This window comes from Pan paniscus, chromosome 18 (genome assembly GCF_029289425.2).
Source record: "Pan paniscus chromosome 18, NHGRI_mPanPan1-v2.0_pri, whole genome shotgun sequence".
Lineage (NCBI taxonomy): Eukaryota > Metazoa > Chordata > Mammalia > Primates > Hominidae > Pan > Pan paniscus.
In genome coordinates, this window is record NC_073267.2 from 32,895,323 (window position 1) to 32,919,254 (window position 23,932).

General features: G+C 43.3%; 2 protein-coding genes across 5 annotated transcripts in view; both read right to left on the reverse strand.

Annotated features, from left to right (window-relative positions):
- LOC129394198 (nuclear pore complex-interacting protein family member B8-like) overlaps positions 1-2,675 on the reverse strand; it is a 21,051-nt gene extending 18,376 nt beyond the window's left edge. Inside the window, exon 1 of the mRNA XM_055099721.2 lies at positions 2,546-2,675. Coding sequence (XP_054955696.1) covers positions 2,546-2,665 — 120 coding nt within the window. The 5' untranslated portion in view covers positions 2,666-2,675. The remainder of the gene's footprint in view (positions 1-2,545) is intronic.
- LOC129394192 (serine/threonine-protein kinase SMG1-like) overlaps positions 1,592-23,932 on the reverse strand; it is a 39,562-nt gene continuing 17,221 nt past the window's right edge. For all 4 annotated transcript variants that reach the window (XM_063597498.1, XM_063597497.1, XM_063597496.1 and 1 more), the window contains one exon: positions 1,592-23,640. In XM_063597498.1, the coding sequence (XP_063453568.1) occupies positions 23,491-23,640 (150 nt within the window). In that variant the 3' untranslated portion in view covers positions 1,592-23,490. The remainder of the gene's footprint in view (positions 23,641-23,932) is intronic.

Consider the following 23,932-nt stretch of genomic DNA (forward strand, 5'->3'; position numbering starts at 1 on the left):
GGGGGCACTGTCAGTGTGGGAGCAATAGTTTACAACCTCCAGCCCTAATCTGAGCACTCTCACCTGTGCAATCTGAAAGGAACAGGAGACTTGCAGGAAAAAGAGTGCCTGGATTTAACTTAAAGGAACTAAAATGTTGGAATTTTTACTCTTGATATCCTTCCAAATCAACTCTCTCAATGTTCCCATCCTCAAAACTATCATATGGGGTAACTGAGGCAGTCAGAGATTTACTGACTCAATGTCACTCAGTTGATTCTCAGTTCACTGCTGATTACATCTCACCAAACTGCTTTTTCTGAAGTCTACTCCGTTTCATCATGCTGGTGATGATTTTGTGCAGCTCTGGGACAAACTCCACCTGGCTGAGGATAAAGCAAATCTGCGGTGACTTAGTCCTCCTGTCATTTCCCATCAGTTCCCCACTCTCCTCCTCTGCCCCTCCACAGTCTCCCATGCAGGCTGACACCATATGACGGCCTTAATGGAGTCCACCGAGTATTTCAGGTTCTCTCCTGGGCCACTTGAAAGTGGATGTACACATGGGATTTGCTTTGACCCAAGAGATGTGAGTGGAAGTGAAGCATGTCACCTCGAGGCAAAAGAGTTGGGAGCCATTGAGACTGGCCACCCTCTCCTTCATCTCTTAGAGCAGCTGACAGCTCCCATATGGAGGCTGCTCCTTTATTCTCGTGGCAGGATGAGGGCATGTGGGGCACAGGGCACAGGAGAGCCATGGAGGATGTGCAGCATGGGCAGGAAAAGAGCCTTCAGTGGTGTACATTTCCATCGTTTGGGGCTGTTTCTTACCTACAGTGATACCTAGCCCATCCTAGCAGGCATGCACCATCTACCCCACGCTCTGTGATGCAGACTAGCCTGCCGTCAGAACATGAACTGGTGGTCAGACACATGTAGGTTTCAGTTCCAGCTCTGCCTCTTATTGACTGTAACCTCAGGCTTAACTTTCAGTCTCTGAGCCTCAGTTTCAACTCTGTAAAATGAGGTGGCTATACCATCTCAGGCTGCAGAGAGAATTAAATGAAATATAAGTGCATGTAGAGCATTGAACCCAGGGCCTGGCACACACAGTGAGTACTCAATGTTAGCCATGTAGCTTCATGATGCATACTGATTGTCAATATTCGGACAATCCAGTAAAGTATTACCAAAAATAAAAGTAAACTTATTTGCATATGTATTCTTTCAATCTTTATTTTTAAACAGGGTAAAACTATGCATATTCTTTCATAGCCAGTGTTTTTCTCTTCATAGTATATTGTTAAAATAATTTTATCTTGGACCGGGTGCAGTGGCTCACACTTATAGTCCCAGCACTTTGGGAGGCCACGGTGGGCAGATTACGAGGTCAGGAGTTGACACGAGCCTGGCCAATATGGTGAAACCCCATCTCTACTAAGAATACAAAAATTAGCTGGGCATGATGGTGCACACCTGTAGTCCCAGCTACTCAGAGGCTGAGGCAGAGGAATTGCTTGAACCCGGGAGACGGAGGTTGCAGTGAGCCAAGATTGTGCCACTGCACTCCAGCCTGGGCGACAGAGTGAAACTCTGTCTCTCTCTCTCTCTCTGTGTGTGTGTGTGTGTGTGTGTGTGTGTGTGTGTATCTATATAAATCTCAAAAATAAAAGATCATTTTTGAGATTATCATTTTAAAAGACAAGATAATGTTCAACTTAATGACTAATTTAATTATTACTATTGGACTTTTTGTAGACTGCACAGAGCATTCAAAACAAATGAAGGAGAATAAAAAATATGTATTACATGTTGTAAAATAAAGGTGATGTGGTTAATTCTTTTATTCAAAATTATAGAACATATATATGTACTATAGAATGTATTTCTTATTATGAGTCATGTTAAAAAGTAGTTTAGAAGCTGTTGATTTGAATTTCCTTTTCAAATTTTGCAGGATAATTTTTTTTTTTTTTTTTTTGACAGAGTCTCGTTCTGTCGCACAGTCTGGAGTGCAATGGCGTGATCTCGGCCCACTAAAACCTCCACCTCCTGAATCTAAGCAATTCTCCTGTCTCAGCCTCCTGAGTAGCTGGGGCTACAGGCTCACACCACCATGCCCGGCTAATTTTTGTATTTTTAGTAGGGACGAGGTTTTGCCGTATTGGTCAGGCTGGTCTCGAAGTCCTGGCCTCAGGTGATCCACCAGCCTCAGCCTCCCAAAATGCTGGGATTACAGGCATGAGTCACCACGCCCAGCCTAAACTTGGCAAGATAATAAATAACCTTTTTAACTGTCGTTGGGCACTTGTCTGGTTGTTTTTCTTTAGGTTACCATGCCAGCAATGATTCCTTTTGAGTTTCTGACAGAAGATAGTGGTTTTCATCCAAATAAGTCAACTACTCTACCCCATCCCTAAGCCACTTGTATGGAAAGAAAAAGAGGAAGAAGCCAGTACTGTGACTGCATAAGCTTCCCCCAGCATCACCCGCTATGAGATGTGTGGCAGCTGAGACCCGGGAACTGCTCAAGGGCACCAGGCCCCATCTGTCTGCACTCACTCACCTTCCTCAGGTACTCGCATGGGCATGTCACTGACGTTACGTGCTGCTGCAGCTCCTTGGTGAGCTGGCCCTGGTCATGGGACAGGAACTGTGGGGTCAGGACAATAGAGAGCTTCACCATTTGCAGAATGAGAACAGGGGCTCATCATGAGTGCCAACCTATTAGATAATTTTAAAAAAACGTGTTGAATGAGTGGAAAAACAAGGTGATGTTTCAGTCTATAGTGGTCAAGGGCTTCAGAAAAGGACAGAACCAAGTTCAAATTCCTGTACTTTGAATTTCTACTTCATGCCATGCAAAATTACTTTACCCCTTTTAACCTCAGTTTTCTTCTGTGTGAAACAGGAACAATAGTTTCATTCGTCATTCACTTGCTCTCAAGGTTTCACGAGATCATACCTATAAAACATCCAAGTCATTTAAATGTATCATCATTTCGGTCATAATTAGTGGGATCCATTTCACTATTATTGGATATACAGTTCTGTGCCTGAATCCTACAAAAAAAGAAAATGTTAAGTCTAAAAAGCATTAGTGATTTCTCATTTTTATATTACTAATCACAACCCTATTTAATCACACAAGGCCTTGTCCGTGGCAGGTGCTCAATAAACACTTGTCGAATCAATGCATGTGGGCTCCGGAGCCACACTGTTTAGATTCTATTCTGCCTCCACCACTTATCAGCTGTGTGATCTGGGTAAGATAATTCACCTCTTTGTGTCTGCACTTCCCTCTCCATAAACTATATATAATGAGAATCCTTAGCTCATTCAGTTGTGGTGAGGGGTGAATGATTTGGCACACAGGAGGGGCTTGTTAAACATTAGCTGTGATGATCTCCTTCCAAATCTTCATTTTCAGAGCCACAGATGAGGCCATAGTGCAACCAGGTGACCTTAGAGTGTAAGTACACATGATCGCCAGCTATGCTCTATCTCCACCATAGGTCCAAGACTGGGTAGTTCTGGCCTGGAGGTTTCTGCTGCATCTGCCTTCTCAGTGTTCACCTAAGGACTTTTGTATTTTCCTCCTCACATCCCCACAGATGGGGTTCAGGCTGCCGGACACAGCTGGGTGATGCCAGGGCAGTGGTCACCTGTGCCAGCCCCGTGAGGTAGCTGGAGGATCATTGTTCCTTCCTTCTCGGGCTCTGGGCAGATGCCAGGGCTGGGGTGACCCATGCCCTCAAGTTTCTTGCTTTGGTGGGCCACATTTTCCCTTGGCAAAGAGGGTAAAGGTCACAGGATGCCGGAGAGCTGTGACTTCTCTGTGCCCTGGGCCCAAACTATGAAGACCTGACACACTATGCTAAAAGTCCAAGGCTGGGTGCTCCCCAGAGCTTCTTGCCTCACCGCTTCTGCTGAGGGAGGAATGAATACTATGTTCTCCCAGAGCTTTGGGAGCTTGTAGCAAGCAGCCTCCCCAGCGCAAAATCTCTTGGAAACCTCTAACTGTGTCTGAAACATTAGTGCAAATGTTGCATCCTATTTCCCATATGTCCGCATGTTTTAGGAAAAAACCCTCAATTTCCTAAATATGCAAGAAAAATCGGTATTGTACGACAATGTGACTTTTTAAAAAACGTTATTTAAAAATCTTCCCCACCTCCTTTTCTGCCCTCCGAGACTGCCAAATACTTGTTGAACATATATTATTAAATGCCTACTACATGCCAGCCATGATTCATGGTCTTGGGGACACAGCAGAGAACGAACTGACAGGATTCCTCTCTTATGTAACTCCCATTCTTATATGATAATGATAAGGGTTAACATTAATTAAGCTGTCACTACGTGTTAGTCACGGTGCAGTCATTCCCACACATTATTACACTTAAACCTGCTAGCAAGCTTGCAAGGTAGTTAGTTGTTTTTCCTTTAAAAACTGAGTCTCGGAATGATGAAGCACTCTGTCCAATGTCACACAGCTAGTAAGTGTGGAGACTTTGCATCCAATCAATGCCCGTCTCATTCTAAAGGCCATGTTATGTGTTCTCCAGCCCATGGAGAATAATTTTAACACAGTCAATGAAATTTCTACACAACAATGTTCTTGTCTCAAGTCCAAGAATGCCTCCTACACCTCCTATAATACTGGCTTTCTGGTGAGTAAAGATGCCATTCTCATGTGTAATCAGGTGGCAAATGGAGATATGACCAAAGTAACCATCTGCCTACACTCATAACCCTGTACACACTCTTCCTGTGTTGATTCAATTCAAGTACCCCTTTTGATCACTTAGCAAATCTGACCTTTAAAAGGGTTAAGGTTTTTATATCCATGTAAGTTTCTGTATTGCTTTGGAAGTCTCTGGTTAAATTAATACTCTTTTAATAGTGACCTGTGATTCTGTTTTGATCAAGTGTTTTCAAACTTGACGTCTTTAATGGGTTTCTCCAGTGTCAAAATCCTAAATCAAGTCTTTTTGGCTTAAAACTAACTTTGGGATTTTTTCAGGTGCATCCCTTGGGGAGTCCAAAGAATGTATCTCTCATCTTGTAGAGGTATTAAGTGATTCGATTTATTTGGTAGATTAAATGGGCAGGCATTGTCAAATGTGGCGATACTGCATGGGAGGGCACTGTCAAGTGAGGTGACATTAGATCTCATCTCAGTTATATTTATGGGTATGTTGTTGATATACGTGTTCCAAAAATTGCATACATTTATACAAATTTAATATGATTTGTAATTTTGATAGTTATGCTAAATATTTGCTAAAGTTATATTTGTACAAACATGTCATGAATGGCTGGGCACCGTCACTCATGCCTGTAATCCCAGCACTTTGGGAGACAAAGGCATGTGGATCACCTGAGGTCGGGAGTTCCAGACCAGCCTAATAGAGTGAAACCCTGTCTCCACTAAAAATACAAAAATTAGCCATGCCTGGTGGCACATGCCTGTAGTCTCAGCTACTCGGGAGGCTGAGACAGGAGAATTGCTTGAACTCAGGAGGCGGAGGTTGCAGTGAGCCAAGATCATGCCACTGCACTCCCGCCTGGGTGACAGAGGTAGAATCTATCTTAAAAAAAAAAAAAAAGTTATTAATTATTTCTGAAGATTGTATGAAATTTATAAAAGTCTGGTGGCCCTGATATGATGCTGTCAGTCATGATTCTGATTACTGTCTTAAAATGCTGCACATAAGTAATTAAATTTCCTTGTGAACTGGGAAGTTTCATCAGACTTTTATCATAACTATTGTTTCCATCATCCACAGTTACTGTTTTGAATTCTTCTCTAAAAATATTTGTAATTGGCAATAGTCCAAATTTTCTTTTGTTTTCTTTCCTGTTTTTGAGACACAGTCTGGCTCTGTCGCCTAAGCTGGAGTGCAGTGGTGGGATCTCGGCTCACTGCAAACTCCGCCTCCCGGGTTCACACCATTCTCCTGCCTCAGCCTCCCAAGTAGCTGGGACTACAGGTGCCTGCCACCACGTCCAGCTAATTTTTTGTATTTTTAGTAGAGACAGGGTTTCACTGTGTTAGCCAGGATGGTCTCAATCTCCTGATCTCGTGATCTCCATGCCTCGGCCTCCCAAAGTGCTGGGATTACAGGTGTGAGCCACCGTGCTCAGCCTAATTTTTGCATTTTTAGTAGAGAGGAGGTTTCACCATGTTGGCCAGGGTGGTCTCGATCTCCTGACCTTGTAATCCGCCTGCCTCGGCCTCCCAAAGTGCTGGGATTACAGGCGTGAGCCACTGCAACTGACTTTTTTTCTTTAACATTTTTTTTTTTTTTTGAGACAGAGACTCACTCTGTCACCCAGGCTGGAGTGCAGTGGCATGATTTTGGCTCGCTGCAACCTCCACCTCCTGAGTTCAAACAATTATCCTGCCTCATCCTTCGGAGTACCTGGGATTACAGGTGCGTGCCACCGTGCCCGGCTCATTTTTGTATTCTTAGTAGAGACGGCATTTCGCCATGTTGGCCAGGCTGGTCTCAAACTCCTGGCCTCAACTGATCCACTCTCATTGGCCTTCCAAGGTGCTGGGATTATAGGCGTGAGCCACCACAACTGGCTCAGTAAATACATTTTTTATTATCAAAAAAGAGTAGTGTATGGTTGGCGTATTCTGTGTAGAATGTATTTTATTGATGTCTCCTATTTTTATAATTTCTGAGTTAAGTACTTTTCAATTAATGCTTTTTAGTTTTGGGCAGATTCAGTTGACTAAAGCACCTCATTTCTCAGATACATGAAATAAAATATTTGGCTTCTTTTCCAATTTCACACTGATGTTATTTTGTGAAAATCAGTGCTTTAAGATAAATCTTTATACGTTAAGGTAAACATGAGAAACTTGATCTAATATTTAATATTTATTCAGTTCTACACTTTACTAACTTCTACACCAGCAGATTTAGACATTACGTAACCATCTCAAGAAGTTTCACTTGGATGTAATGCTTCACGCTTGTAATCCCAGCACTTTAGGAGGCTGAGGTGGGAGGACTGCTTAAGGCAAGGAGTCTGAGACCAGCCTGGGCAATACAGCAAGATCCCATCTCTATTTTAAAGAAAAGTTTCACTTTGGGAGGCCAAGGCGGGTGGATCACAAGGTCAGGAGATCGAGACCATCCTGGCTAACATAGTAAAACCCCATCTCTACTAAAAATATAAAAAATTAGCCGGGCGTGGCGGTGGGCGCCTGTAGTCCCAGCTACTCAGGAGGCTGAGGCAGAAGAATGGCGTGAACCCGGGAGGCAGAGCTTGCAGTGAGCTGAGATTGCGCCACTGCACTCCAGCCTGGGCGACAGAGTGACACTCCATCTCAGAAAAAAAAAAAAAGAAAAAGTTTCGGCAAATTCCATCTAAGAATTCCACCAGAGTTCTGTTGTCTCCAATGTCATCTTCCACAGATTTCAAGTTGTGAAGCCCTGAACTGTTAATTTATCTTGAGAATGTATATTTAAGCTTAATTTAAGACTATATACCTAAAAATTGAGCATATAATTTCTATAATTTGTTTCTGTAAGTTTCTGTAAGTCATAAGTATGTGGTTTCCAAGTGTATAATTTATCTGAATGTAATAGGCATTAATATATTTTACATTACTGGGACCATAGTACAGAAATTTCTAAATGGTTTGTAAAATAACTTGTTATTTGTGTTGTTGTAAAAGCAGTTAATACAATGGAAAAACTCGTAAGAAGAAGATACAGTTTAACATCAAAAAGTTCACCCAAGGTAATTATGAGTACTACCTGGCAAAACTTCACAGAAGCTGTGGTATCACTTTTATGATGGAAGAATAGTGTTTGCATTTTGTGTAAAAGTACTTGCGGCTGGGCGTGGTGGCTCACGTCCCAGTGCTTTGGGAGGCGAAGGCAGGTGGATCATCTGAGCCCAGGAGTTTGAGACCAGCCTAGGCAATGTGGCAAGAGCCTGTCTCTCCGAAACCTACAAAATTTAGCCAAGCATGGTGGTGTGAGCCTGTAGTCCCAGCTACTTGGGAGACTCACGCTGGAGGATCTCTCGAGCCCAGGAGGCAGAAGATGAATAAATAAATGGATGCAACTGAATGGGATGAGGTCTCTCTTGAAGGAGAGAGCAAAAGAGATTTAAATAGTAACAATTATAATAAGGCTGGGCGCAGTGGCTCACGCTTGTAATCCCAGAACTTTGGGAGGCCAAGGCAGGCGGATCGGTTGAGGTCAGGAGTTCAAGACCAGCATGGCCAACACGGTGAAACCCTGTCTCTATTAAAAATACAAAATTAGCCGGACATGGTAGTGCGTGCCTGTGGTCTCGGCTACTCAGGTGGCTGAGACAGGAGAATCGCTTGAACCTGGTAGGCACAGGTTGTAGTGAGCCGATAAATATAAAAAGTATTAGAGTACTAACAGAGGAAAGTTTCCACTGATCACCTTTTAGCTTTAAATAATGCAGAAGCATTTGCCCAGTTTACTTGTAATTAAAAATCATGCATCATTCACAATTTATATCTTTTTTGTTTGTACAAAAATGAACACAAGTTATTCTATCTGTATTGTCATTGGTTTGGTGAGAGGGAATTAGGCCACTTGAGAGTTTGTGTGTGTTTACAATTTTCTGGCCAGGCACGGTGGCTCATGCCTGTAATCCCAGCACTTTGGGAGGCCAAGGCGGGCGGATCACTTGAGCTCAGGAGTTCGAGACCAAATTGGGCAACATGGTGAAACCCTATCTCTACGAAAAATGCAAAAATTAGCTGAGTGCCGTGGCTTGCACCTGTCCTCCCAGCTACTTGGGGGGCTGAGGCAGTAGGATTGCTCAAGCCCAGGAGGTGGAGGTTGCAGTGAGCCGAGATCACGCCACTGCACACCAGGAAGGGCAACAGAGCAAGACTCTGTCTTAAAAAAAAAAAAAAAAGAAAGAAAAGAAAATTAACTTTGGTATTTCAGGTTGTATTTAAATGGAGACTTAACATGAACTATGTTCATAACAGTTGACCAAATTAAGTGTAGATCGTCTCTTTAATAAAGAGATCATCTGGAACTGCAATTTCTAACTCATACATCATTGCTACAAACCTTATTCCTTTACTGTTTCTCTTCCAAGGACCATCAGTCATCCTTTAAAATTCATTTGAAGCTCTGAAAAGATATTTTTTGTTACATGGGCAATTTACTTTTAGTACAGTAAAATGTTATGTGAATTTCTACAGTATGTTTGCCAAAATGAATTATATCTAGAATATGCTTAACAATATATTCTGGAGGCAGCTTTCATTTGAAATTAGGTTCATCTTCTGAGAGTATGAAAAAGTTAATGGGTTTTTGTGCCTGAAGATTTTGATGTTGCATTTGGCTACATTTAATCCACTTTCACCCATAAGTTTTAGCATCTAAAAAAATTAAATCACTGCTAATGCAATTAAAATGCATTATGAAATGCATTTCTCTCCAGGCTGGAGTGCAGTGGCACAATCTCGGCTCACTGCAAGCTCCGCCTCCCTGGTTCACACCATTCTCCTGCCTCAGCCTCCCTAGTAGCTGGGATTACATGTGCCCGCCACCACGCCCGGCTTTTTTTTTTTTTTTTTTAATGAGGCGGAGTCTCGCTCCGTTAACCAGGCTGGAGTGCAATGGCATGATCCTGGATCACTGCAACCTCTGCTTCCTGGGTTCAAGTGATTCTCCTGCCTTGCTGGGATGACAGACGTGCACCACAATGTCCGGTTCATTTTGTATTTTTAGTAGAGACATGGCTTCACCATACTGGCCAGGCTGGTCTTGAACTTCTGACCTCAGGTGATCCCACCTTGGCCTGCCAAAGTGCTGGGATTACAGGCATGAGCCACTGTGCCCAGCTTAAGATCTCTGTTTTAATGTTAATGCTGGTCAGTTGTGTCTGGATTCCAGAGGGAGGAAGGTAGAATGAGGCATGTTGACACCTCCCCTTCCCATCATGGCCTAAGCTGGTCTTTTCAGTTTACTTTGGAATGTCCTTGGTCAACAGGAAGGGTACATTCAGTCGGATTGGGTGGCTTAGAATTTTATTTTTGGTTTACATCTCAACTATCACAGCAGCCGGGCGTGGTGGCTTCACAGCTGTAATCCCAGCACATTGGGAGGCTGAGGCAGGGGTATCACCTGAGGTCAGGAGTTCTAGACCAGCCTGACCAACATGGAGAAACCCCCCGTCTCTACTAAAAATACAAAATTACCCGGGCGTGGTGGTACATGCCTGTAATCCCAGCTACTCGGGAGGCTGAGGCAGGAGGATCGCTTGTACCTGGGAGGCGGAGGTTGTGGTGAGCTGAGATCGTGCCACTGCACTCCAGCCTGGGCAACAAGAGCGAAACTCTGTCTCAAATAAATAAATAAATAAATAAATAAATAAATAAATAAACTATCACAGCATAAAGTAGGAGGAATATTTCGTCACTGTCTAGTTAAACTGGTTAATGCAGAAAGGAAGTCTGGAAATTCCAGTTTTAAAGTAAAATTTTGGACATTGTAGGATTGATTATTTGGCATAGTTGTGATGTTTGTTCCCGCATTATGGTTTTGTTGGCAGGGCAGCCTTTAAGGACCTGTATATTTTCTTCTAGACTCTATATATTCCCTGTGAGTATTAGTTGTATGGTCAAACTGGCAAATTTTACCATAGGTATAAATAATAGAGAATGTGGAAGAATAGTGAATAGTGTCAGAGATAGTTAAAAGTCCATAAAGTAGTAGAGAAGGTAATAAGTAATACTGGCTTGGACTAAATATTTGTTGAATAAATGTTTTAAGAAACAGGCTACCTACAATTTGTGTTGAAGATATGAATGAATGAAGTTTCCACACCCTTATGTGGAGTCCTGATAAGTAAGCAACAATAAGGAAGGGTCCCCAGGTTGGGGAGAGCCCCAAGTAGAGAACAATAATGAACAATTATTGTATGAACAATTTGTTAGAGACAGCTAATCACAAACAACCTGCGGGCACAATGACCTCATTCCACACATAGCACCCTTCAGCAGGACCCTATAAAACTTTCCTCCAGCCATTGCCTCTTTGCAGGTAGCCCCTTCTCTGCTGAGCTGCCCATTGCAACATATTTTCATAATTTCTCTAATAAATCTGCCCTTCTTTACCTACAACTATCTTGGTAAATGGCTTTACCACCTGCAAAACTGACCCCAGGTTGTTGCTACCCGATATGGTTTGGCTGCGTCCCCACCCAAATTTCATCTTGAATTATAGTTCCCATAATCCCCATGTGTCGTGGGAGGGACCCGGTAGGAGGTAATCGAATCATGGGGGCAGGTTTTTCCCATACTGTTCTCGTGATAGTGAATACATCTCACTAAATCTGATGGTTTTATAAAGGGCAGTTTCCCTGCACGTGCTCTCTTGCCTGCTGCCATGTAAGACATACCTTTTTGCTCCTTCTTTGCCTTCCACCATGATTCTGAGGCCTCTCCAGCCTTGTGGAACTGTGAGTACATTAAACCTCTTTTTCTTTATAAATTACCCAGTTTTGAGTATTTCTTCATAGCAGTATGAAAAGTAACTAATACACTACCCGAGACACCTTAGGAGATTTGTAATAGCTGTAATGCCAGGTCCACCATATTTTTAGCATAAAGCAAATGTTTATGCGTGATATGACTGCACAGGCTTTCTTTCAGCTGGAGCCATAGCAACTCAAGTAGTAACCCTATCTTAGTCTGATTAAAAGTAAATATTAGTCTGGGCATGGTGGGACATGCCTGTAATCCCAGTACTTTGGGAGGCTGAGACAGAAGGATTGCTTGAGCCCAGGAGTTTGAGACCAGCCTGGGCAACATGGAAAAACACCGTCTCTACAACAAATACAAAAATTAGCTGAGCGTGGTGGCACACACCTGTAGTCCCAGCACCTTGGGAGGGTGAGGCAGGAGGATCTCTTGAACCCAGGAGGTGGAAGCCGCAGTGGGCAGAGATCATGTCAGAGGTGTGTGAACCAGAGCAACTCCATCTTAAATAGGAGCCGGGAAAAATGAGGCTGAAACTACTGGGCTGCATTCCCTGATGGTTAAGGCATTCTAAGTCACAGGATGACACAGAAGGTCAGCACAAAATACCAGTCATAAAGACCTTGCTGATAAAACAGGTTGCAGTGAAGGAGCTGGCCAAAACCCACCAAAACCAAAATAGAGACAAGACTGACCTCCCATCATCCTCCCTGCTACACTCCTACCAGCACCATGACAGTTTACAAATGCCACGGCAACATCAAGAAGTTACCCTATATGGTCTAAAAAGAGGAGGCATGAAAAATCCACTCCTTGTTTAGCATATCATCAAGAAATAACCATAAAAATGGGCAACCAGCAGCCCTCACGGCTGCTCCGTCTATGGGGTAGCCATTCTTTTATTCCTTTACTTTCTCTCTTTTTTTTTGAGATGGAGTCTCCCTCTGTCACCCAGGCTGGAGTGCAGTGGCACGATCTCGGCTTACTGCAAGCTTTGCCTCCCGGGTTCATCCCATTCTCCTGCCTCAGCCTCCAGAGTAGGTGGGACTACAGGTGCCCGCCACCACACTTGGCTAATTTTTTTGTATTTTTAGTAGAGATGAGGTTTCACCGTGTTAACCAGGATGGTCTTGATCTCCTGACCTCGTGATCCACCTGTCTCGGCCTCCCAAAGTGCTGGGATTACAGGAGTGAGCCACCGTGACCCTCCTCCTTTACTTTCTTAATAAACTTGCTTTCACTTCACACTGTGGCATCACCCTGAATTGTTTCTTGCACAAGATCCAAGAACCCTCTCTTGGGGTCTAGATTGGGACCCCTTTCCTGTAACTATCATGCTACTGCACTCCAGCCTGGGCAACAGAGCAAGGCCCTGTCTCAAAAAAAAAAAAAAAAAAAAAGGAACATGACTTAATATATTCATTTTGGAGGGTAAGTCTCTCAAAATAGGCCTTTCACTGGAGGAAAATGGTAAAAATACTCCCTGGTAATTCAAGAATTGGAAACTCCTGAGATGCTGCTCATATTAGCTGAACACTTATCAATACTTCACTTTTTTCCATATATACTCAAGGAACAAGTGCTATTTAAACTGCTTCACTCCACTGTGCTAGGTGCAAGACTATAAAGAGGTGTGAGGATCAACACTTTTATGAAACCAGTGTTATTCTGGATATAGTTTCAGATGCTAGTGCAAAGGAAGCTCTTGGTATATGGAAAAAGTATTCAACAATAAATTAGGCATGGTTGCTTCCATTTTCTGCCTCACATACTTTTTTTTTTCATGGTTAAAGTGATATAATGTCTATGATATTTTAGATTGGCAGTTGCAAACTAGTGGTCCTCAGTGTGCTTTTTATGACACCTACGAGGTTTGAAGACTTTGATTTCATATTAAAAATTTGGGTTTCAGGCTGGGTGTGGTGTTGCATGCCTGTAATCCCGGCACTTTGGGAGGCTGAGGCAGGAGAATCGCTTGAACCAGGGAGGTGGAGGTTGCAGTGAGCCAAGATCGCGCCACTGCACTCAAGCTTAGGCAATAGAGCAAGACTCCATCTCAAAAAATGAATAAATAAATAAATAAAATCTGGGTTTCAGGCCAGGTGTGGTGGTGCACTCCTGCAATCCCAGCACTTTGGGAGGCTGAGATGGGCAGACAGCTTGAGCTCAGGAATTCCAGACTAGCCTGGGCAACGTGGCGAAACCCCATGTCTACAAATAATACAAAAAAATTAGCTGGGTGTAGTGGAGTGTGCCTGTAATCCCAGCAACGTGGGAGGCTGAAGTGATAGGATTGCTTGAGCCTGGGAGGTTGATGTTACAGTGAGCTGAGATCGCCCTCCTACACTCCAACCTGGGCAACAGAGCCAGACCTTGTCTTAAAAAAATTAAAAAAATAAATAAATAAATAAATAAATAAAATTCTGGGTTTCTGGCATTTCAAAAAAAAAAAAAAAAGGAAAGGTCAGGGCACATGGCTGCTACAGTCCTCTATTAAGCAATGTGCCACAGCAGGGGTCCCTGACCCCTGGGCCATGGACATGTACTGGTCTGTGGCCTGTTAGGAACTGGGCCACAGAGCAGAAGGTGAATGGTGGGTAACAATTGAAGCTTCGTCTGTATTTCTGGCTGCTCCCCATTGCTTGCATTGCTGCCTGAGCTCTGCCTCCTGTCAGATCAGCAGCATCATTAGATTCTTACAGGAGCATGAACCCTGTTGTGAATTACACACACGAGGGATCCAGGTTGCATATTCCTTATGAGAATCTAATTCCTGATGATTTGTGGTGGAACAGTTTCATCCCAAGACCATTACCATCCTGTGCCCCATCCCTTGCTGCCTGTGGAAAAATTGTCTTCCACAAAGCCGGTCCCTGGTGCCAAAAATGTTGGGGACTGCTGTGCTTTAGAATCTGCCATGAATCTGCAGCCTCTATTATATAGCTCCCTATAGACTTTGCTTCCTACCGTCTTACGTTCTGCCTTATAGGCATTTGAGTTTGCAACCCTTGTTTTTGTTAGTATGCTACGCTGGTGACATTGACCAAATTGACCACGCATTAATTATAAGCTTAGTTGGTGATGACCTCAACGGAATAACGTGACATAAGTATTGTGACAATACTTCTTGCATGTATCTGCAGGTGGAATTGTAAACCTGGTGGTCCGAGATGGTCTAATTCGATCTTCCTATGTATCTCCTTATATTCATAGTGGTAACATTTGTGGTGGTGATTCAGCATTTCAATGCCTCTTCTCATGGCAACAACAAACGTTTTCCTTCTGAATCAACATTAACCTAGATGTTACTGCGGATCAAAATTAGACTCTACATTTTCAACCACAGAATTACTGGGCAGTAAAAATTTTTCTTAATATTGATTGCCTACATAGGTTGTGTAATTAGCATATGTTTACAGTTCTATGATTTCTGTGTGGCTGCTACAGAGCTGGAGGGGGTAAAGCAACAGTGTTTTCTCAGTTGTGCGAGCAGCATTACATTATAATAAATAGGTAATATTAAACTGGGCTGATGAGAGTTGCAAAAGACTACTTTAATGTTCATATGGAACCAAAAAAGAGCCCGCATTGCCAAGACAATCCTAAGCCCAATGAACAAAGCTGGAGCCATCATGCTACCTGACTTCAAACTATACTACAAGGCTACAGTAACCAAAACAGCATGGTACGGGTACCAAAACAGACATATAGACCAATGGAACAGAACAGAGCCTTCAGAAATAATACCACACATCTACAACCATCTGATCTTTGACAAACCTGACAAAAACAAGAAATGCGGAAAGGATTCCCTATTTAATAAATAGTGCTGGGAAAACTGGCTAGCCCTATGTAGAAAGCTGAAACTGGATCCCCTCTTTACACCTTATACAAAAATTAATTCAAGATGGATTAAAGACTTAAATGTTAGACCTAAAGCCGTAAAAACCCTAGAAGAAAACCTAGGCAATACCATTCAGGACATAGGGATGGGCAAGGACTTCATGTCTAAAACACCAAAAGCAATGGCAACAGAAGCCAAAACTGACAAATGGGATCTAATTAAACTAAAGAGCTTCTGCACAGCAAAAGAAACTAGGATCAGTGTGAACAGGCAACCTAGAGAATGGGAGAAAATTTTTGCCATCTACTTATCTGACAAAAGGCTAATATCCAGAATCTACAAAGAACACCAACAAATTTACAAGAAAAAAAAAAAACCCCATCAAAAAGTGGGCAAAGGATATGAACAGACACTTCTCAAAAGAAGACATTTATGCAGCCAACAGACACATGAAAAAATGCTCATCATCACTGGCCATCAGAGAAATGCAAATCAAAACCGCAATGAGATATCATCTCACACCAGTTAGAATGGCGATCATTAAAAAGTCAGGAAACAACAGGTGCTGGAGAGGATGTGGAGAAATAGGAACACTTTTACACTGTTGGTGGGACTGTAAACTGGTTCAACCATTGTGGAAGACAGTGTGGCGATTCCTCAGGGATCTAGAACTAGAATATGATTTGACCCAGCCATCCCATTACTGGATACATACCCAAAGGATTATAAATCATGCTGCTATAAAGACACATGCACACATATGTTTATCGCGGCACTATTCACGATAGCGAAGACTTGGAACCAACACAAATGTCCATCAATGATAGACTGGATTAAGAAAATGTGGCACAGATACACCATGGAGTACTATGCAGCCATAAAAAAGGATGAGTTCATGTCCTTTGTAGAGACATGGATGAAGCTGGAAACGATCACTCTCAGCAAACTATCACAAGGACAAAAAACCAAACACTGCATGTTCTCACTCACAGATGGGAACTGAACAATGAGAACACTTGGACACAGGAAGGGGAACATCACACACTGGGGCCTCTTGTGTGGTGGGGGAGGGGGAAGGGATAGCAGTAGGAGATACACCTAATGTAAATGACCAGTTAATGGGTGCAGTACATCAACATGGCACATGTTTACATATGTAACAAACCTGCACATTGTGCACATGTACCCTATAACTTAAAGTATAATTTAAAAAAATAAGTAAATAAATAAATTAAAAAAGAAACAATTGCTGGCTTTGCAATTCTCTTTCCTCCAAAATCGCCAAGGCCTCAATTTACTCATTGCTGAAAAAGGACGACTCTGTATATTTTTAAATGAAGAGTGTTGTTTTTACCTAAATCAATCTGGCCTGGTATATGACAACATAAAAAAACTCAAGGATAGAGTCCAAAAACTTGCCAACCAAGCAAATAATTATGCTGAACCCCCTTGGGCACTCTCTTAATTGGATGTCCTGGGTCCTCCCAATTCTTAGTCCTTTAACACCTGTTTTTCTCCTTCTCTTATTCGGACCGTGTGTCTTCTGTTTAGTTTCTCAATTCATACAAAACCATATGATTCTATATGACCAATAATTCAATAATTCTATATCACCAATAATTCTATATGACAAATGCTCCTTCTAACAACCCCACAGTATCAGCCCTTACCCCAAAATCTTTCTTCAGTTGAATCTCTCCCACTGTAGGTTCCCGTGCCGCCCCTAATCCCGCTCGAAGCAGCCCTGAGAAACATCGCCCATTATCTCTCCATATCACCCCCAAAAATTTTCGCCACCCCAACACTTTACCACTATTTTGTTTTATTTTTCTTATTAACATAAGAAGACAGGAATGTCAGGCCTCTGAGTCCAAGCTAAGCCATCATATCCCAGTGACCTGCACGTATACATCCAGATGGCCTGAAGCAACTGAAGATCCACAGAAGTGAAAACAGCCTTAACTGAAGACATTCCACCATTGTCATTTGTTTCTGCCCCATCCTAACTGATCAATGTACTTTGTAATCTGCCCCACTCTTAAGAAGGTTCTTTATAACCTCCCCCACCCTTAAGAAGTTTCTCTGTAATTCTCCTCACCCTTGAGAATGTACTTTATGAGAGCCACCTCCTGCCCCCAAAACACTGCTCTTAACTCCACCGCCTATCCCCAAATCTATAAGAACCAGTGATAATCACACCACCCTTTGCTGACTCCTTTTTCGGACTCAGCCCGCCTGCACCCGGGTGAAATAAACAGCCATGTTGCTCACACAAAGCATGTTTGGTGGTCTCTTCACACAGACACGTGAGACAGGAGTTCGAGACCAGCCTGGCCAATCTGGTGAAACTCTGTCTCTACTAAAAATACAAAAATTAGCTGGGCATGGTGGCGGGCACCTGTAATCCCAGCTACTCGGGAAGCTGAGGCACAAAAATTGCTTGAACCCAGGAGGCAGAGTTTGCAGTGAGCCAAGATCACACTGTCAGGCCTCTGAGCCCAAGCCAAGCCATTGCATCCCCTGTGACTTGCACGTATACATCCAGATGGCCTGAAGTAACTGAAGATCCACACAAGAAGTAAAAATAGCCTTAACTGATGACATTCCACCATTGTGATTTGTTTCTGCCCCACCCTAACTGTTCAATGTACTTTGTAATCTCCCCCACACTTAAAAAGGTACTTTGTAATCTCCCCTACACTTAAGAAGGTTCTTTGTAATTCTCCCCACCCTTGAGAATGTACTTTGTGAGATCCACCCCTGCCCGCAAAACATGGTTCTTCACCCCCTATCCCAAAACCTGTAAGAACAAATGATAATCTACCACCCTTTGCTGACTCTCTTTTCGGACTCAGCCCGCCTGCACCCAGGTGAAATAAACTGCCATGTTGCTCACACAAAGCCTGTTTGGTGGTCTCTTCACACGGACGCACATGAAACACACGACTGCACTTCAGGCTGGGTGACAGAGCTAGATTCCATCTCAAAAAAAATAAAAAGGAGTCACCTCCCCCGAGAGGCCTCTGGACCACCCCATCTGAGCAGGCCACTCTTCCTTCTCTATCTTACCATCTTGTTTCTGTCCCAGTAGTTAGGGCTCGGGACCAGCCTGGACAACATAACGAGACCCAGTCTCTACTAAAACTCAAGAAAATTAGCCAGACGTGGTTGCATGTGCCTGTAGTCCCAGCACTTTGGGAGGCCAAGGTGGGTGGATCACCTGAGGTCAGGAGGTCGAGACCAGTCTGGCCAACATGGTGAAGTCTCGTCCCTACTAAAAATACAAAAATTAGCCAGGCACGGTGGCACACACCTGTAGTCCCAGCTACTTGGGAGGCTGAGGCAGGAGAATGGATTGAACCCAGGAGGCAGAGGTTGCAGTGAGCCGAGATCGCACCATTGCACTCCAGCCTGGGCAACAGAACAAGACTCCATCAAAAAAAAGAAAAAAGACAAGAAAAGAAAGAAGAAAAGAAAATTAGCCAGGTGTGGTTGCATGCACCTGTAGTCCCAGCACTTTGGGAGGCCAAGGCAGGAGGATCAATCAAGGCTAGGAGTTTGAGACTGCAGAAGGAAACCCTGTCTCTAAAAACAAGGTCCAGCTAAAATCAGGGTCCAGCTCCACCACAAGCGCAGCTCCAGGGGCTGTTGAGTTTTGCCTCTACCATTCCAAGTAGTCTCTGCTCCAGACCAAGTCCCACCATCTGGCAGTCATGTCAGTCCAACCACAGTCATATCAGGGCGCTTCCAGGTTCTTTCATTGAGTGCCCCTTGAGGAGGCTGGAGGAGAGGCCAATGACATTTGCACTTGAGACTCCAGAGTCTAGATTTATAACCACTACGTTACGGCTGCCAGTGTGGCTGCAAGGACACTTCTTTCATTCATTCGTTTACAATAGATGTAGCATCTGCTGTGTGCCAGATGCCATTCTAGGTTCTAGGGAAACAAGGCAAAGCCCCTGTTTTCCAAGGCATCCACATTCTAGGAAAGACTGCTACCAGCTTGGCGTGGTGGCTCATGCCTGTAACCCCAGTACTTTGGGAGGCCGAGGTGGGCGGATCACTTGATGTCAGGAGTTCAAGACCAGCCAACATAGTGAAACCCCGTTTCTACTAAAAGTACAAAAATCAGCTGGGCATGGTGGCACGTGCCTGTAGTCCCAGCTACTCAGGAAGCTAAGGCAGGAGAATCGCTTGAACCTGGGAGGCAGAGGTTGTGGTGAGCCGAGATCATGCTACTGCACTCCAGCCTGGGCAACAGAGTGAGACTCCATCAAAAAATAATAATAATAATAAAATAAAGACTGCTACTAAACAATAAAATAACCAAACCAGATAGATGACTTCAGGTGGTGGTAAGAGCTTTGAAACAATAAGCAAGGTAACTAACTGGTCAGAGGAAGGGAGATGGGTGCATTCCCTCAGATAGACCGCCCCAGAGGTCTGCCTCTCTGACATGACATTTGAGCAGAGACCCAACAGGAAAAGGAAGAGACTGCTCTATGGCCAGGCACGGTGGCTCACACCTGTAATCCCAGCACTTTGGGAGGCCCAGGCGGGCGGATCACGAGGTCAGGAGATCGAGACCATCCTGGCTAAGACGGTGAAACCCTGTCTCTACTAAAAATACAAAAAAATTAGCCGGGCGTGGTGGCGGATGCCTGTAGCCCCAGCTACTCGGGAGGCTGAGGCAGGAGAATGGCATGAACCTGGGAGACGGAGCTTGCAGTGAGCCGAGATCGCGCCACTGCACTTCAGCCTGGGCGACAGAGTGAGACTCCATCTCAAAGAAAAAAAAAAAAAGAACCAAGAGGAGTCCAGGCGAAGAGAACAGCAGATGCAAAGGCCCTGTGGCAGAAACAATCTTGGTATACTGGAAGAATGGGAAGGAAGCCAGTGCAGCTGGAGCAGGATAGGTTAAGAGAGGATCAAGGTGATGAGGGCCTGGAAAGGGGGGCTGGGGTCGAATCACCAGATCCTGTTGGTTGCAATGGAAGAGCCTGGAGTTTATACTCAGAGCAGTGAGAAGCCACTGGAAAGTTGTTTTTTTGTGTTTTTCTGTTTTTGAGACAGAGTCTAGCTCTGTCACCCAGGCAGACTGCAGTTGTGCAATCTCGGCTCACTGTAACCTCTGCCTCCCAGGTTCAAGCGATTCTCCTGCCTCAGGCTCCCCAGTAGCTGGGATTACAGGCACATGCCACCACACCCATCTAATTTTTTTTTCTTTTTTTTTTTTTTTGAGACAGAGTCTCTGTCACCCAGGCTGGAGTGCAGTGGCGCAATCTCAGCTCACTGCAACCTCCACCTCCCTGGTTCAAGCGATTCTCCTGCCTCAGCCTCCCGAGTAGCTGGGACTACAGGTGCATGCCACCATACCTGGTTAATTTTTTGTGTTTTTAGTAGAGACAGGATTTCACCATGTTAGCCAGGATGGTCTCGATTTCCTGACCTCGTGATCTGCCCACCATGGCCTCCCAAAGTGCTGGGATTACAGGCACGAGCCACCGTGCCTGCCAGCCACCGGGAAGTTTTATGTAAGCAGGGGAGTGATCTGTTTTATCATTTAGAAGGATACACACCTCTTCTTCTTTTTTGAGAGACAGGGTCTAGTTCTGTCACCCAGGCTGGAGCCCAGTGGCACAATCATAGCTTACTGTAACCTCAAACTCCTGGGCTCAAGTGATCCTCCTGCCTCAGCATCCCAAAGTGCTGGATTACAGGCATGAGTCACCATGCCTGGTCACACTTCTCATTCTTTAAACCAGACCTCATTTGTCCACCTCCCCCATCCCCCGCCCCACCCCACGGACTGTCCTATAATGCCCATACAACAGGTCACTGTTTAGAAAGTGCTACAAAGTTACACAGTCCCTTCTGAGCCTCCCACCAATGTTGGTGGGTACAAGGTCAAAAAAGAAAATCTCATCTATCTAAGGGGCATAGGAGACTTTTTAGTTAGAGGGCCCAATTATAGTCCTCCTGAAAAGATGCCAAAAGTCCCCTTAAACACTTAGCAAAGATTCAAGAAAGATGAATCTCACATTCTTTGTATGGGAAATGAGGAACTTGACATCTTCAATATAATGGATTCCACTAAAATAAGATGACGATCAATAGGAACCAACTAAAAAAATACTTGACTAGCTGTTATTGAAAGGCTGAAATTCAGCTGACATAGGCAGTATTAATATTGAGCTAGAAAATAATTTGCATTGAATTCAGCCCAACTTTTGTTTTCTGATTTGGGTCTCTTCTAAATTTTTTTTTTCTTCTGGACATTGGGAACAATCCAATTTGAAGGCCTCAATGCCCAAATCTACACTCTTGTTTTATTCTATGTCCTTGGTTTCTTTTTTTTTTTTTGAGATGGAGTCTCATTCTGTCGCCCAGGCTGGAGTGCAGTGGCGTGATCTTGACTCGATGCAAGATCCGCCTCCCGGGTTCATGCCATTCTCCTGCTGCAGCCTCCCGAGTAATTGGGACTACAGATGCCCGCCCCCACGCCCGGCTAATTTTTTTGTATTTTTAGTAGAGACGGGGTTTCTCCGTGTTATCCAGGATGGTCTCGATCTCCTGACCTCGTGATCCACCTGCCTCAGCATCTCAAAGTGCTGGGATTACAGGCGTTAGCCACCGTGCCCGGCCCACACCTAGGTGATTTTTAAAGTTCTTCTAGTAGAGAAAGGGTCTCACTATGTCGGGTCACCGTGTTTGATGTCAGTTTTCCCTGCCAGAATCTACAATCTCCTTGATCACCATTATATCCCAACGTAGAGCTCAGTACCTGGTACAAAGCACATTTGATCAATATTTGCTGAATAAAGAAATAAAAATGAAGAGGCACTCCAGCCTGGGCAACACAGTGAGATGGTCTCAAAAAAACAAAAACAAAAACAAAAAACGACTGGAAAGGAGATGAGGGTACTTGTGAAGCCATATTATATGACACGCTCCGTGCTAGGACTTTTATATACCTTGTCTCATCTCTTCATCTCATACAATCCTTACAAGTATCTCAAAAGTGGGGAAATCCCCATATAACTGAAGACGAAGGCAGTTCAGAAGTTCACTGATTTGCCCTAAGGTTCCTCGATTTGCAAACGTCAGGCCAATGATCCAACCCCAGGTATGTTTGGCAGTGAAGGACCAGTTGAGTCATAGCTGCAAGTAACCACCCTGCAGTGGTCCCTATCTTGGCCGTTAGCTTACATTGACAATTAACACTCAAATTTACTCAGTAACACCAGCTATCATGTTTTCCACTAAAACTCCACAGCATTCTGGCAACTTTTCTATTTTAGTGCAAAAAAGTAAATTCTTAGCATCCCTTTGACATATAAATATTTCTACAAATAGTAATTCTCTAGCCATTCATTTGGAGTATTTAAAACTCAACATTCATAGCACATTTTATGTGACAAAGAACTTATGTTCAGAACACAAAAATAAGTCTTACGTCTTCATTAAAAACGGGTGAAGAATTTGAACAAACATTTGCAAACTAAAATACAAATGAAATACACTCAACATCATTAATCATCAAGAAAATAAAATTATGAGATAATCACTAATAATCACTACATATGCACCACAGTGATTAAAATTTTTTTAAGTTAAGCCACGTGACCCAACAAGGTGCATTCACTCAAGAGAAACGCAAATATATGTCCACTCAAAGACTTGCACATGAATGTTTAGAGCAGGTTTATACTGAATAGCGCAATGTGAAAAAACCCCAAAATCTAGCAAAGGATGAAGGGAGAAATAAACTGTGGTATATACATACAATAGAACACTACTCAATAATAAAAAGGATTATATTCCTGATACATGCAATATGGGTGAACCTTAAAAATATCATGCTGAGCAAGAGAAGCCAAACACAAGAGAACATGTTGTTATGATTTCACGTACATGAAACTTTAGTAAAGACAAGCCTAATCCATAGTAACAGAAAGCAAATCAGTAACTGCTGACAGGGGCAAATGAGGAGATGATCCCAAGGGAACCTTCTGGGGTAAGACGCTGTTCTGTATCTCGATCGTATTGGTGGTCACACAAGCGAAGACATGTTAGAACTCATCAAACCATACACTTAGAATGTGTAATATAAACCTCAATAAAGCAAAATTTAAAAAAAAAAACCACCTTTAATTTTCTCTTACAAAAAAAAAAAGGAAAACCACTTAACTTTAATTTTCTCCAACAACTGATTCTGGTACACAGTATACCTTAATGCCTGCATCCATGGCCTCACGTCATGCTGTTTACATGAACGTAAAGCTTCGCCGAAGAGTGGAATAAGACAGTCCTGCCAGAGAAAAACCAAAATTAGTCAACGTAAAACAGGCTGTTGATATGTTTGCAGATATATAGCAAGTCTTAAGTCCAAGACTGCAATATAGTTTGGCTACTTCAGATTGATTGCAGTAGTTTTATCTATTACACTATACCCTTACATCATTTATCTTCTACTCACAAGAGGCAAGCACACAGTAAGAGAAAGCCTTTTGTTTTAAAGGGAAATCTTCTTCAGAATATTAAGTCTCATTTATCAATATACTTAATAAAGCACATTACAAAAAAAAAGTCACAGCACATTT